We start from the raw sequence: 13,675 nt of genomic DNA on the forward strand, positions 1-13,675 counted from the left end.
ACAGGGAGCGATTGTAGCGCGCGAAAACCCCAGGGGCCATTTGCCCCCGAAAGGAAAAGATGAAAGCCGGGGGGATGTGCCGGAACCAATGAGGGCCGGGCGAGTGGGCCGGTGCCTGACCGGCGACAGGAACTCCTGATCGACCGGCCACTCATCGCCGCGACTCTTCTGGCATCCACACCCGCACCCCCTTGGGATCAGGATATCGCCATTCTCATTCCGATCTAGTATGCTCCCTACGGTGATGCTGGTCTCTAATGGGATACAATCCGAACCCTCCCCTTATCGTCCCGATCGGCGGTGGATCCAACCGACCGGCCCCACTCCGCGTCCACCTTAAATGTGCAGGTGGCGACCCTTCTTTCTGCCGAGTGGCGACTCGGTCTCTCGGCCGCTACTTTTCGCATTGGAGCGGGTCGGCAGATCGCGTGGTAAGCTTTGGTCGGCGCGAATGGGATGCATGATGGTGAATAAGAATAATACTCACGGCGGGTCCCTGCATCGCTGATCAACCTCGACGACTCGACGGCGGCCCGCTCAATCCTGCATCGAGGGGGAACCCGCACGCGCAAACGAGGCTGCCACAATGAGCGGAAACACCACCGTTGCCTCGGCGTACACCTTGACCGATCGCGCGTCCGGTTTGATCTTGCCCCAGCTCACCGCCTCGTCCGGCCGTGCGCCGGCATCGCTCCCGTCGAATTCCTGCGCCGTGTTCACGTAGACCGCATGTTCCGCGCCATTGCGCATCAGGCACGCGTTGGCGATGTGGTGCTTTACCACACCGCCGCCCAGAATAATCATGCCCGCGTGCGCGGCTCGCACGGCCATGGTGTTGATGCGGCGGACATCATCGACAATGTCGACGCGCAGCCGCTGCGGGGACGACTTGAACGTGTGAAAGTAGAGCATGTCGCCCAGCGACCCATCGGTCAGCGCGGGACAGAACACGGGGATCCCGTTGCGGGCCGCCCAGTAGAGCACCGAGTCCTCGTGGTTGATCTCCCGACCGAGCCTCTCCGTAATGCGGCTGGGGGTCCAGTGCAGCTCATCCTCCTCGTCCCCCGTCTCGAGCGCCTTCTTTCTGGCCGCTTCCTGCTCCTCCAGCATGCGATCGAGGATCGGGACCACCCAGTCCTCAAAGGCACAGTAGTTGCTATTGGGCACCAGCAGGTTGCCAATGCGGTTCAGGCCCTTGGCTCGCAGGCCGGCCCCGGGCGTGGTGAACGATCCGAGATAGGTGGGTGCCAGGCACTTGATCAGGTCCTCCTCCACCCCTCCGGCCGTGGTGACGATGGCGGACACATGCTTGTGCTTGACCAGATACCGCAACGTGTCACGCAGACCGGACGAGATCAAATTAGAGGTGTACCCGAGGAAGATGGTGGTCTTTTCGCCGGTCTCGGGGTGACGGTAGGCTCGCTGGAGGGGGTGACAGTCCATGTCAGACACGTGCCGGCCACTGGGGATTGTTGCACAGGTAGGCTTACCATGTCATTGATGATGCGAGCCGCCTCGGCAACGGCGCTGCCCTGGAACCCCGTATGGGCCAGGTTGTCGACCAGCTCGGCGACGGTGATATCGCGGCCATGGAAGGAATCAAAATCCACCCCACGTACTTCCTGAGAGCCCTCGGGGACCGGCTGCGAGGTGACCAGCACAGCGCCGGTCGCTGAGGAAGGGGGCGCGTCCGAAGGTTGCGGGGCGGCCATGGTGTTTTGCGAAGGGTGTAATGCTTCTCGGTCCACGTCTAGAATTCTAGTATGATTTTTTTTTTTTGGCAGCGGAGGAAGAGAGCCTCAGGCAAAGAGTGAGGGATACCTCAGGCACCCACCCCGTTCATCGTGTGTGGTGGACACCAGCACAAATGTAGAATGACACGGTGCATCGCAAATCACTCTTCAGTCATGATGCTCAACAAATACCAATACCAATCCAATTCCATCCAATCACGGGGGAAATGGTTCGATTCCGTAGTTCCCGGCCACCCACTGTCGCCGGCGCCTGAACCGTTCATTGTTGGTGCCTCAGGCCACTATGCACGCCCATCCGGGCCCATGCTTTCTTGGTTTCGCGCTCGCTCTCTCAGCTCCATTCATGATTCCCTCCTCATCTTCATCTCTCACTTTCATTCTTTTCCCCCCTCTGATCCTCTCTGGCACCCCTACGTGGTCCCTTGCTGCCTTTCTCCAGATCTCATCCGCAGTCGAGTCCAGACCCACCCGTTGCAGAATCCGTGCGACTTGCCCACTCCAGCGACCATCCACGTTGGATGCCCGCCACTGGCACGATCTTTAGATCGAATCCCGAAATTCGTGCGCGCGTTCTCCTCTGCTGTCCGATGATCGTCCAGGGGGCTCTGATTCCGAGTCCTTGAATCTGTTCCTTGTTCACCTCCCAGGACCCCTTGCCAGTAACCATCATCATCACCACCACCACCACCGTTTTCTAGCTGTCTGGGTCTATCTGGCGATCGCAAGCGCCCCCTTTTGCTCGTTCTTCAATCCTCAACCGCCAAGTCAAGCCAGCCCTGCGCCACCTTTCCCGATTGGGCCTAGCCACATTACCCTTTCCCCGTGGCCCGTGCACCGGTCATCACGTGCTAGCCTTTCCCCTTCCAGGTATGTGATGGATTAGATCTTCGTTGTGTCGTATTCTTCAAGCTGGAGCCATCCCCGGGCCCGGGTTTGTTTTTCTTTGATTGTACCTCTCTAACGGTCGCCCAGGCTCTGCCCCAGATAGCATGACCTGGTGATGTCGTCCCGATTCCCCCCTTCGTCCGGGTTTAATTCCCGCGACCGTTCTCCCCAGCGCTTTGGAGACCGTCGTCCTCCCGCTGGCCCTCGCGGCCCCGACGATGCCAGCCCAGTTCCGTTTGGCAGGGACCCGCCCCGTGGCCCGCGCGCCTTAGTTGATTCCCCTCGCGGCGGCCCCTTCGGTGGCGGTGGCCCTCGCGGGCGAGGCTATGGTCGTGGTGAGTTTCGCGACAGGGACCGTGATCCTCGAGACCGCGACCGAGATCGAGACTTCCGAGACACTCGCGATGGACCACCCCCCTTTCGCCGCGAAATGGATCGCGATTGGGGCCGCCGAGACCGAGAATTTGAGCCCCGCGAAAATCGAATGGGTTTTGGTCGTGGCCGATCGCGCTCTCCGACGCGCGACTTTCGTGATATGAGAGACCCTCCAGGGCGTGATTCCGATTTGGTTCGTATGCGACGCAATTCTCGGGATAGCCTTTTGTCGGCGTCCTCGGGTGGTCCAGATGGTCCTCCTTCCAGTGGCGGCCATCCGCGTGGAGGTTCCATTCGGGGTCGTGGCCGTGGGGATTGGGATGGAGGCCGCGGACGTGGCCGCCCGCCCTATCTCGATGACCGCGACACCTTTCGCCGGCGGAGTCGATCCCGCGATGGTTGGCGAGACCGTGGACGGGATCGTCCCGTCGATCGTGATCGAGACCTCATCCGAGATCGAGAGCGGGATCGAGACTTGGATCGCCGGTTTGATCGGCGCGATGATTGGGATGGTCGACGATCGGATCGTGATGACCGACCCAATGACCCTTGGAAGCGACCCCCAAGCCGAGCTGGGAGCCGCGCGCCTAGTGGCTCGACTCCCGCATCACTCCCTCATGCAGCCTCCGTGAGTCTGCCTGATCGCATCCCCGACCAAACTCTTGCAGATCAAGACAGGAAAGCATCGCTCCCACCTGCCTTAGACCCTCGTCGTGATGCTGAGCGTCCCGAGTCCGTGAAGGATCTTTCCCCAGTTGTCAAGCACTCACCTCCTCCAGCAGCTCCTCAAGTGCCGGCCTTTGGATCGGTGACGGCTCTTATCCCCAATGCCTCTGCCGGAAACGATTATGCCGACAAGGACCAAACCGAACTGCCTCCCCAACCACCGGCGCAGCCTCCCACAGGACCAAAGGTGGGCCGTGGCGAGCAGGACCCATTGAGCCGTGTCGTTAAAGCATCCACAAATCTATCGGAGTTGTCACCGCCGACGGCTCCCGCTGCCATGACCAAGCGGGATTCGATCCCTGGTGAACCATTGCCTCCCGGCAGATCGAGCTCTGTCACTTCTTCACCCACCATCGCGCGACTACCACATCCACGAGCTGCATCCCGCGAACCATCTGCCTCCCCACAGATGCAGCCATCCAACATTCCCACCGGTCCGCGGGCGCTGCAACAGCGTCAAGGTTCTCTCCAGCGCGGCATGCCCAAAGGCAGCAAGCAATGGGTTCGTCCAGGCTATCCACGCGCCCATTCCGTTGCCAATGCTCCACCAAAGAGGGAATCTATTGATGAACATGATCCTTCCTCTGTCGGAGAAGATTTGCGACACGGATCCCAGGAACCTGAACGTAACGAGCTATCACCGAACCGCTCTAGACGCAGTCCGCTGCACGTGCCAACAGTCGAGAAAGAAAACCCTGAAAAAGAAGACTTTGAAGATTCCGCACCCATCCTCGATTTTGATGAGTCGGAGGAGGAGGAAGATGACGAAAACATTGTTTTCACCCAGGACTACTTGGAAGAGAGAAAGCAGATCTTTGAGAAAGACATGCGACGCCTGCGAGCGGAGATGCCTCCTCCTCCATTGGAAGATCAGACCATCGTTGCTCTCCTGATGAATATCCAGTTACTCGGCATGATCGCTCTCGAACCAGTGCCAGAGCGGCCATCAGAACCTGTTCCATCGGTGGAGAAGGACGAACAACCTACAAAAACTTCGACAGCCGACCGAGTCGTTTCCTTCGCGCCCCCTGGAATGGGTCGTGAACCGATACCCATCGGCAAAACCGTCATCCCGCCCGTTGTATCCCACGAAGAGATCACTATCGACAGTCTACCCTTCCTCCATTCCGGTCCCCCGACACCGATCTCCGACATGGAGGTGTACCAGGAAAATATCACGGCTCGGGACCAGCTCAAGGACACCTTTCGCAATGAACTCTCGAAGAGACAAAAAGAGGTCGCCAACAAGAATGCGACTCTCCGGGAAGAATACATGTCTTACTACAAGCCCTGGCGCCTGGCTGTGTGGGATCGAGATCGCTACAAGAATCAGAACAAGTCCGTGACTCCTGCCCCTGTCTCCCCGCCCGCTCCCATCCTTCCGCCCACGCCAGCGCCTATTCCCGAGGGACGAGAAGGACGACGTTACAAGGGTAACAGCGAACTTGACTTCCTCAATGCATTGAAAGCCTCCGAGATTTCGGCCCAAGAGGAGCTGGAACGCCGGCGGACGAAAATGGCCACCGCTCGGCCTGACTTGTCCCGCGAGGCAGTAATTCCAGACATGATGGAGCCGCATGAGGAAAAGGTGAGCGTCTACAAGGATGTGAACAACATCATTGAGCCGGAAAATGCCATGGCGGTGTTTGGCTTTGTGCCACGTCCGAACGACTTCAGCCCTGAGGAACATACTATCTTCACAGATGCATTCATGGCGCATCCCAAGAGATGGGGCAAGATCGCTGAGTCGTTACCGGGCCGAGATTTCCAGCAGTGCATTGTCCACTACTATCTTACCAAGGAGGAGATCAAGTACAAGGCGAAGCTCAACAAGCGCTGGAGCCGACGGGGTCGCGGCAAGGCCAAATCCTCGCGACCCAAGTCTAACGCTCTTATCGCCGACCTGGGTGTGGTCAAGCCAGACTTCGAGGGTGAAGAGGAACCCCAAGTTACCGATACAGGTCGTCCACGACGCGCTGCGGCGCCCACGTTTGGAGGTGATGCAAACGAGCTGGGAGAGGGTACCGCCGCCCGGAGAGGTCAAGCCAGCAAAGATGGCGAGGCCGCGGAAAAACCAGCTGGTCGGCGTGGTGCACGCGCCGGTGGTCCCCGCACCCAGCGCCGTGGTAGAGCGGCGCAACAGGAGCAAAAGACCCAAGCAATGCAAGGAGTTCCCATGGGTGCCAAAATGGAGATGGGTGGAGATGGAATGCTCGAAGGCCTGCCCCTGGATACAGTCGACAAAGAGGCCAATATCCCCATGCCACGAGGCAGGGCGCCGCGTGGACGAACCAAAGAAGGGATGTATGTTTTCGAGTCCACCGAGGCAGATGTGCCAGCAAAACAGCCCGAAACGGGGTATGGGTCGTTACAGCCGACAAGTTACTGGTCTGTTCCGGAACAACGCGATTTTCCTCAATTGCTTGAACATTTTGGTCGCGATTTCGAGGGAATTTCAAATTTCATGAAGACCAAGACGACTGTCATGGTATGTTAATATCGCTCATAATGCATGAACCTGGCTGACTTGGATAAATTAGGTAAAAAACTACTACCAGCGCCGCCTCGACTCCGGGAAAAAGGACTTTGAGGAGTCTCTCATCAAGGCAGAGGAAAACAAAGCTCGCGGCGAGCCTACGGGGCCTCTTCCAGTGCCAAGTGTTGCCCCCAAACGACGTTATGAGGCGACTCCATCGTCCATTGGACCCCGTCCACTTGCTCCACATGGCGAGATCGAAGCAGACGAGGCTCGATTTGGCGTCAAAGGCAAGCCTGGGACTCTGTCTCCTCAACCCATGCCAATGCCTGGACGACCTTTATTGGAGAAGGATCGCAGTCGCTATCAGCCCCTGGCACAAGCCGTTACTGCTTCCACGATGCCCCCCAGCCTTGCTCTGGGTGATCGAGGAGGACTATCGCATCGGATGTCGGGCCCGCGGCTTGGGTATTTCACTGACGATCGACGCGACTCTTCGGTCCTGTCAGCACCTCGGATGGATCCCCTAGCACATGGATCCTCATCTTTATTGCAGCCGCAAGCTTCAATGGGCCCATCTCAGCAAGCTTACATGTCCGCGCAGCAGCCGCCGTCGCTTATTCCACCGGCTCATTCTCGCCAGTCCAGCTTGACCCAACGTCCGGGCTCGCCGCCACAGCTGCAAAGACAAGAACTCGATCTTTCGTCGGTCCACCGTGACTCATTTGCTCAAAGACCTTATTATGGTCTAGGTCAACCCGGTGGCCTCGCTCCATCCCCTCGCCCCGTTTTGTCACCAGTCAAAGATGCTCCTCGTCCAAGCGCGACTCCTGCTCCGGATTCTGCCCGTCAAGTGCCAGCTAAACGTTCCAATATCATGAGCATTCTCAATGATGAACCAGAGGAGCCTCAGCCACGAAAGCGGTTTGCTAGCGAGCACATTGTGTCGACTCCTCCCTCGCGGTCTATTTATCAACCTACCGGCCCGTTGCAGCAGTATCCGCCATCGTCTCGAGGCTACACAGACTACCCTGGCTACGGCGCTACATCGGCTGGCTCCGGTCCCTCAGCTAATAACGACTGGATGGCACGGTTTGATCCACGAGCGCAACAAGGTTCACAGCCACCACCACCCCAACAGCAGAGCGGTCGCCCGGCTACATCAATGGGGTCTCAGTCGTTCTCACCCTACGCGCCTGCTCCTTCTCAGCCGTCTACCTCTTTGAGCAATCATCCGGTCCCTTCTCCAGCACCGACTCCACCTCCCCAGGCTGGGTCGCAGCGATCATCTTACCCTAATGTCTTTTCCCAGCCGCCCTCTTCCCAGCCCCCACCGCAATCTGGTTCCCGTGAAAGCATCTACCGACCCAACTCGCCTCCACCTCGTTATGGCTCCCGCCCCGAGCAGCTGTCCTCCAGTCTGCTTGGCATGCCCCCACGCCCCTCAGATGCACAGTCAGCATATGCATCGGCGGCGCCGCCTACTCCTGCTCCGGGGCAACCACACAACCAAAGCTACCAGCAGCATGTACAGGGTTTGGTCAGTGGCTCACAACCTCACCGGTCCAACTTGCCGGGCGGTTCCCCACAGTATGGGCACAGCACCCCACCACCTCCTTCGCACGGCTCTCGAAGCAACGGGCCAGGATCAATGCCTTCACTTGCGAGTTTTGGTCGCTCGTACACCCCGCCGCCGGCGTTCCACCCTTCCGTGGGCAGTGGTTACCCGCCTCCCTCATCAGGACCGGGATCTATCCCATCGCTTCATCAACGGCCTCCGGCACCGGGCGAGAATGCGTCTACGTCGACACACCAACGTGCGTACAGTCAAGGAAATAATTTACCGCCGCCATCGCAGCCTCCTCGCTGAACTGGTTGACTGCCCCCATTCGTTGTTTCTCATTGCGTCTCCAGCAGGGTCTGGAATCGATGTTGGTTGTACAGTAGGAAGAGTTTTGGTTTGTTACGATATCCTTTGTCATATCAGGTGGTACCCTGCAAGACCGTTTGGAATGTTTACTTCTCATGTGTACAATAAGATCAAATGACTGGATGCATGGCATTGTCTGATTCTTATGTCTTCTCTTTACTATCTTACCGATCCAGCTGGTTCATATGGCTGGGCAGATTCCAGGGGTCGTAGTCGAGATGGACAAAGGCACGGTCAACCGTCGGCACGCTCTCGAGCATGTATTGCAGGCTCTCGCCGACGTCGTGACTGTCACGGAGAGCGATGCGCTCATCTACCACCAAGTCCACTTCGACGTTTAATTTATCGCCCGCATAGTAGGCTTTGAGGTCTTGGATCTTCAGAATCACCCTCGAGAACCGCATTGTCATGTACAGCAGCATGTTGTGGTCATCCGCTGAAGCCGCCGCGCCCGTCAGTCGCCGGATATACTCGCTGGCTGTCGAGCCCCAGTTCCACATGATGTACACCGAGAGAAGGAGACCACCCAGAGGGTCCAGGAACCACAGCTTGGCAAAGGTGCCGACTACCGTGGATCAAATCAGTCACGGATCACAAGGAGCTCGGGTGACATACCTAACGGAAAAATGATACTGAAGGAATTGAAGATGACATCCGTCATGGCATCTTGAGCCAGGACTTGCACGCTGGGGCTCGGGATCAGCCGGCACCAGATCCAGCAGAGGAGCTTGATCAGCACCGTGCTGGCCATGAGTCCAATGGAGGGGAGGGAGAGCTCGACAAGAGTGTGATCGTCGCCCATCAACTTCTGCAGCGAGGACAGCCCGACCTGGAAGAAAGAGGTGACCATGATCACGCTGAAAATCAACACGCTCAACGGTTCCAGCCGCCGCCTGGTGATCGGGTACTGATTGCGGTCCTGATGACGGATCATGATGGCTGTGAACCAGATGATCACTGTGCTGAGGAAGTCCAGCACGCCATCGACCAGGCCAGCCAGGACGGACATGGAGCTGGTGAGAACCATAATGGCGATCTTCGAGATCAAGAGGACGACGTTGGCAATGAAATTGATGCGAATCGCAAGATGGATCATGCGTTCCTCCGCCTCGGGTGACTGAATTCCAGGCGACTCTACGTCGGGCATGAAATGCTCCCAGCTAGACTGCGTTGAGGAGAGCAAGGGCGCCGTTTCATCGGCCGATGGAACTCGATAGAGGTTGTGCGGCGTGCGCTTGATCCTGGAGATCTTGGGTTTGGGTAAATCTGCCTCCGGGGCTTCAGTCGGTGGCGAGGAACCATTTGCAGGGGTATGGACATGACGATGGTGACCGTCGTTGTATTCTTCAATTAGATGGTGTGGACGAGAAGAGTCCAGCAGACGATCGATGTACAGGTACTGCGAGATCAACGAGTTGTTGCGCCCATAGTACTGGCGTCTATTGCCTGTCAGACATGCCATCCACTGGATGGAGAAGCATACATGGGCTTGCGCATCTTCTTCAACGCATCTGGCGGAGTGTAGTATCGATGCCTGCATATTGCGTCAGACGGGACTTCCTGTCTGCCCGAAAGGGAGGAACTTCATCTACCATTCATAGCGCGGATTGCTGTGCCCGACCAATAGTGACCCCCGCCGTCGGAGAAAGGTAGGCCGTTCCTGGACGGGCGCCTCGGACTGGCCCAGCGCCGGAAATAAGCCCAGAAGGCGCTGCCCGCGTGTCGACAGCACCTCGCGCTCCGCGTCTAGACTCGGACGGTGCGGCAGGAGCAAAGGAGAGGCCGGTGATGCGGCGAGCGGGAGAAAGGACGAGGAAGCCATGCTGGATGGTGAGGGAGTGTTACGAATGTACGTCGGAGAAGAGATATGTAAGGCCTTGTTTCCCAGGCATCAAAAGGGTTACCACACCCCAAAAACAGCGAAAACAAAAACACACGAGCCTGACACTTCCACGAAATGGACTAGTAGTGAGAAACACGGCTCCCTTCCGGGGCTCTTGCCTGACCGACAGTACATATCATACAAAATCATCATGTCGCTGCAATCGCCTTCATCTCGGGCCCCATCGATACCGGCCCGCGCGAGATCTACTTCCACACCCACTACGTGCCCCGGATCAACCAGAACATTCGCCTCGGCTCCCTTTCCCACGGCGTATCTCGTCGCGTGCCCCTTGTCGCCCAGTCGCATCACCATTTGCATCACCCGCAACGAGAATGAGGTGTAGGGAGCTGGCTTCCGCGCGCTGTGGGTTCATGTTCATGTGGTCCAGAGCTTCATACGCCGGGGCTGCGACGCTGTCATGACCACTGCCAGACCTACAATATTCTGCGGCTGCGCCCCTACGAGGAGGCCCGCAAGCTATATGGTCGGATCTGGCGCCTGGGGCATGTCACGACACGGAGCGCAAATGGAAGCGCCGTCGTGGGATTGCGGAGGATGCGGTTGTGGGTGTGGAGGAGATGAAGCGTATATTTTCATTGTTCGAGTTTCGAGGCTCGCTTCTCAGAAGGCCTCTGCGAGCTCTCAGGCCCTTGTAGAGCAAGGATAATGGCCGGATTGCTCCCGCGCCAAGATGAACATCCCGGTTAGTCCGCAAGCAGAAGGCAGTCAGACCACCTGCCTTGGTCATTCACGCAGGAGAACCGGTTTCGAGGTTTATTGCATCATCGTCCGGTCGCCAGGTTGTCGATGCGCCGGCCATTCCATTTCCGGTATCCCGGCAGGCGCGGTGCAAAGCGTAGTGGAGTCGGAGTAAGCGCCAGTGCCAATCATCGTGGACCGTGCGGGACGATGATGTATAGCAGCGCGGTCTTGCTATCGCGGGGGCATTTTACGGCTGCGAACGAACAATCGGCATTCACGGAGTCTGCTGTCGATGGAGATGACCTGAAACGGGAAGCAATGTAGCGAAAGCAGGCTTACAAAGCAAGCATGTCAGCGAGAAGGAGAGCACAAGGTACCGAACCTGGTGCTTTCTGGGGTTCACGCCGAGAACATTACGTATGCAGGCAGGGTCTGGTGGAGATCTCATGTCGGTCTGGGGGCCGTGGCGATTATGAATTATAAAGAAACATTGCCTTCACAATGGTTCCTGGCTTCTCACTCTTCCCTCCTCACCTGCCCGGCTCTTAGCATTAATCACCCCCCATCAACGACCCCAGCCGAGTCGTCCATCATTCCTGCTCTTTGAATCACACGCGGGAGTGTTGCCACCGCCAGATTGATCATGACATCTAGAGATGGCATTACCCCGGACTCGGACCCGGACCCCACGGAGAAGACAGAAGAGTTCGTGGCCACGTCCGGCCAAGAACATGTCAATGCGCAGGCCGAGAATGCAGCGGATAATGACAGCAGTACCTCGGGACAAGCCGAGAAGGTGCGGTCGGATGGCAAGCGAGAGCTGACCGAGGAGGATTGCTATGACAAACTGGGATTCTGCTTCCCCCGGTACAAGAAATGGGCCATCTTGACGGTCATCTTTACCGTACAAATGTCCATGAACTTCAACAGCAGCGTCTACCCCAATGCGGTTCAGCCCCTCTCGAAGCATTTCGATATCAGCGAGCAGGCTGCTCGAGTCGGCCAGATGATCTTCCTGGTCACCTACGCCTTTGGGTGCGAGCTCTGGGCACCCTGGAGCGAGGAGTATGGGCGCTGGCCGATCATGCAGCTCAGTCTCTTCCTCGTCAACATCTGGCAAATCCCTTGTGCGCTGGCCCCCAATTTTGGCACGATTGTCGTCTGCCGTGCCCTGGGAGGTCTTAGCTCCGCCGGTGGCTCCGTCACGCTGGGTATGACTGCCGACATGTGGGAGTCTGACGATCAAGGGTTCGCCGTCGCCTATGTGGTGTTGTCGTCGGTTGGTGGCACAACGATCGGACCTATCTTTGGTGGCCTAATCCAGTACTATCTCCCCTGGCAGTGGAACTTTTGGGTCCAATTGATCTTCGGCGGGGTCACTCAGCTTGCACACTTGCTGCTCGTGAGCGAGACTCGATCGACTATTCTCGTCGATAGGGAAGCCAAGCGGCGCCGGAAGACCGGTGAAGATCCGAACGTTTATGGACCGAGTGAGCTGGCGGAGAACCGGATGAGCTTCAAAGAAATTATGCGAATCTGGCGCCGCCCCTTCGAAATGTTCCTGCGCGAACCCATTGTGCTCTTCCTCTCGCTGTTGTCTGGGTTCTCCGACGCACTGATATTTACTTGCATTGAGTCCTTTACATTGGTGTTTAAGCAGTGGAAGTTCAATGCGTGGCAGATTGGTCTCTGCTTCATCTCGATCGTCGTCGGTTATCTCGTCTCATACAGCATCTTTGTGTCGGATGTGGCCCGCCAGCACCACGTTCTGAAGTACTTGGGTGAGACCGCACGTCTTCCTGAGCGGCGGTTACTCATTTTGCTCTTCATTGCGCCCCTCGAGACCATCGGCCTATTTGGTTTTGCGTGGACATCGATGGGACCAGAGTATACGCCTTGGATTGTTCCTCTGATCTTTATCTTCCTCATCGCGGTTGCCAATTACGGTATCTACATGGCAACGATCGACTACATGGTGGCAGCCTACGGACCTTATTCTGCCTCTGCTACCGGGGGCAACGGGTTTGCACGAGACTTCCTCGCCGGTCTTGCCGCCATGTACGCAACGCCCATGTACTCGAATATCGGAGGCAAATTTCACCTGCAGTGGGCCAGCACAATATTGGGCTGTATCGCCATTTTTGTGACTATTCCCATCTACATCTTCTACTGGAAGGGACCGCAGATCCGCGAGGCCAGTAAGTTTGCGCAGACGCTGGCTGCTGACCGGGCTCGAAATGCCGGCCGGCGAGTGAGTCGAGTCAGTCGGAGCGAGCTCAACGTAATAGGCCCGTAGTGAGGCCGCGCCATGATATTTAATTTCCGTCCCTTGTCATCCGCGACATTATCCTGTGGAGATTGTACATATGTCAATAGTTTTCCCCGGCGTGGGCCCTACCATCAGCCCCAGTATATACGCTGTATACGCAGGAAATGTGTCGTTGGTATTCAACATCTAGTGACGCTAATACATACCTCCTGTCTTTCATTTTTAATTCACCGAATGATTTCCTAACACTCACCCCTCACCGGTTGGGCTGCTATAGATCCGTCTCCATCTGTGTCCACATTTGTGCACTCCACTTCCAACCCGCGGAATGCTCATTCCGCCCTGCGAATTGTAGTTAGTAGTCATGTGACTCGACTGGTATGTGCTCTCTTTCTCCCACTTCTTCCTTCCCATTGTCAAGTGTACTAAATCTATCGCCACATTGACTTATTAATCGGTATAGTCATTCAGTGTAAACTGACTTATAGAAGAGTGCCTGGGTTGAAAAGAATGTACCAGTGCCATAGTACATACGTAGGTCGTATTGAAATACGCTAAACCGAATTCGACCCTTACTCAGTACCTTGGTACACGCCCATTCCGTCCCTACCGCGATCGACAAGCAGTCTTTGCTAATGGCAACACCTGTGACTGGCTGCCAGAGCCATGCGGT

The 13,675-nt window shown here is 57.1% G+C and overlaps 4 protein-coding genes across 4 annotated transcripts; 2 read left to right on the plus strand and 2 right to left on the minus strand.

Annotated features, from left to right (window-relative positions):
- Positions 1-537: 537 nt before the first annotated feature.
- Positions 538-1,712, minus strand: PFLUO_LOCUS5775 (Deoxyhypusine synthase; the record flags this gene model as incomplete). Its single annotated transcript, XM_073783252.1, has 2 exons — positions 538-1,422; positions 1,491-1,712. 2 exons carry the CDS (start codon positions 1,710-1,712, stop codon positions 538-540), a joined length of 1,107 nt encoding a protein of 368 aa, XP_073639826.1.
- A 1,042-nt stretch (positions 1,713-2,754) lies between these two features.
- PFLUO_LOCUS5776 (uncharacterized protein) lies at positions 2,755-8,086 on the plus strand (the record flags this gene model as incomplete). Its single annotated transcript, XM_073783253.1, has 4 exons — positions 2,755-3,207; positions 3,266-3,642; positions 3,693-6,228; positions 6,281-8,086. The coding sequence occupies 4 exons, from the start codon at positions 2,755-2,757 to the stop codon at positions 8,084-8,086; spliced, it is 5,172 nt and encodes a 1,723-aa protein (XP_073639827.1).
- A 224-nt stretch (positions 8,087-8,310) lies between these two features.
- PFLUO_LOCUS5777 (uncharacterized protein) lies at positions 8,311-9,745 on the minus strand (the record flags this gene model as incomplete). Its single annotated transcript, XM_073783254.1, has 4 exons — positions 8,311-8,711; positions 8,762-9,585; positions 9,630-9,657; positions 9,739-9,745. 4 exons carry the CDS (start codon positions 9,743-9,745, stop codon positions 8,311-8,313), a joined length of 1,260 nt encoding a protein of 419 aa, XP_073639828.1.
- A 1,631-nt stretch (positions 9,746-11,376) lies between these two features.
- On the plus strand, positions 11,377-13,029 carry PFLUO_LOCUS5778 (uncharacterized protein; the record flags this gene model as incomplete). Its single annotated transcript, XM_073783256.1, has 1 exon — positions 11,377-13,029. The coding sequence occupies one exon, from the start codon at positions 11,377-11,379 to the stop codon at positions 13,027-13,029; it is 1,653 nt and encodes a 550-aa protein (XP_073639829.1).
- Between the last annotated feature and the right edge of the window lie 646 nt (positions 13,030-13,675).

Source organism: Penicillium psychrofluorescens (assembly GCF_964197705.1).
Source record: "Penicillium psychrofluorescens genome assembly, chromosome: 3".
In the NCBI taxonomy this organism is placed as follows: domain Eukaryota; kingdom Fungi; phylum Ascomycota; class Eurotiomycetes; order Eurotiales; family Aspergillaceae; genus Penicillium; species Penicillium psychrofluorescens.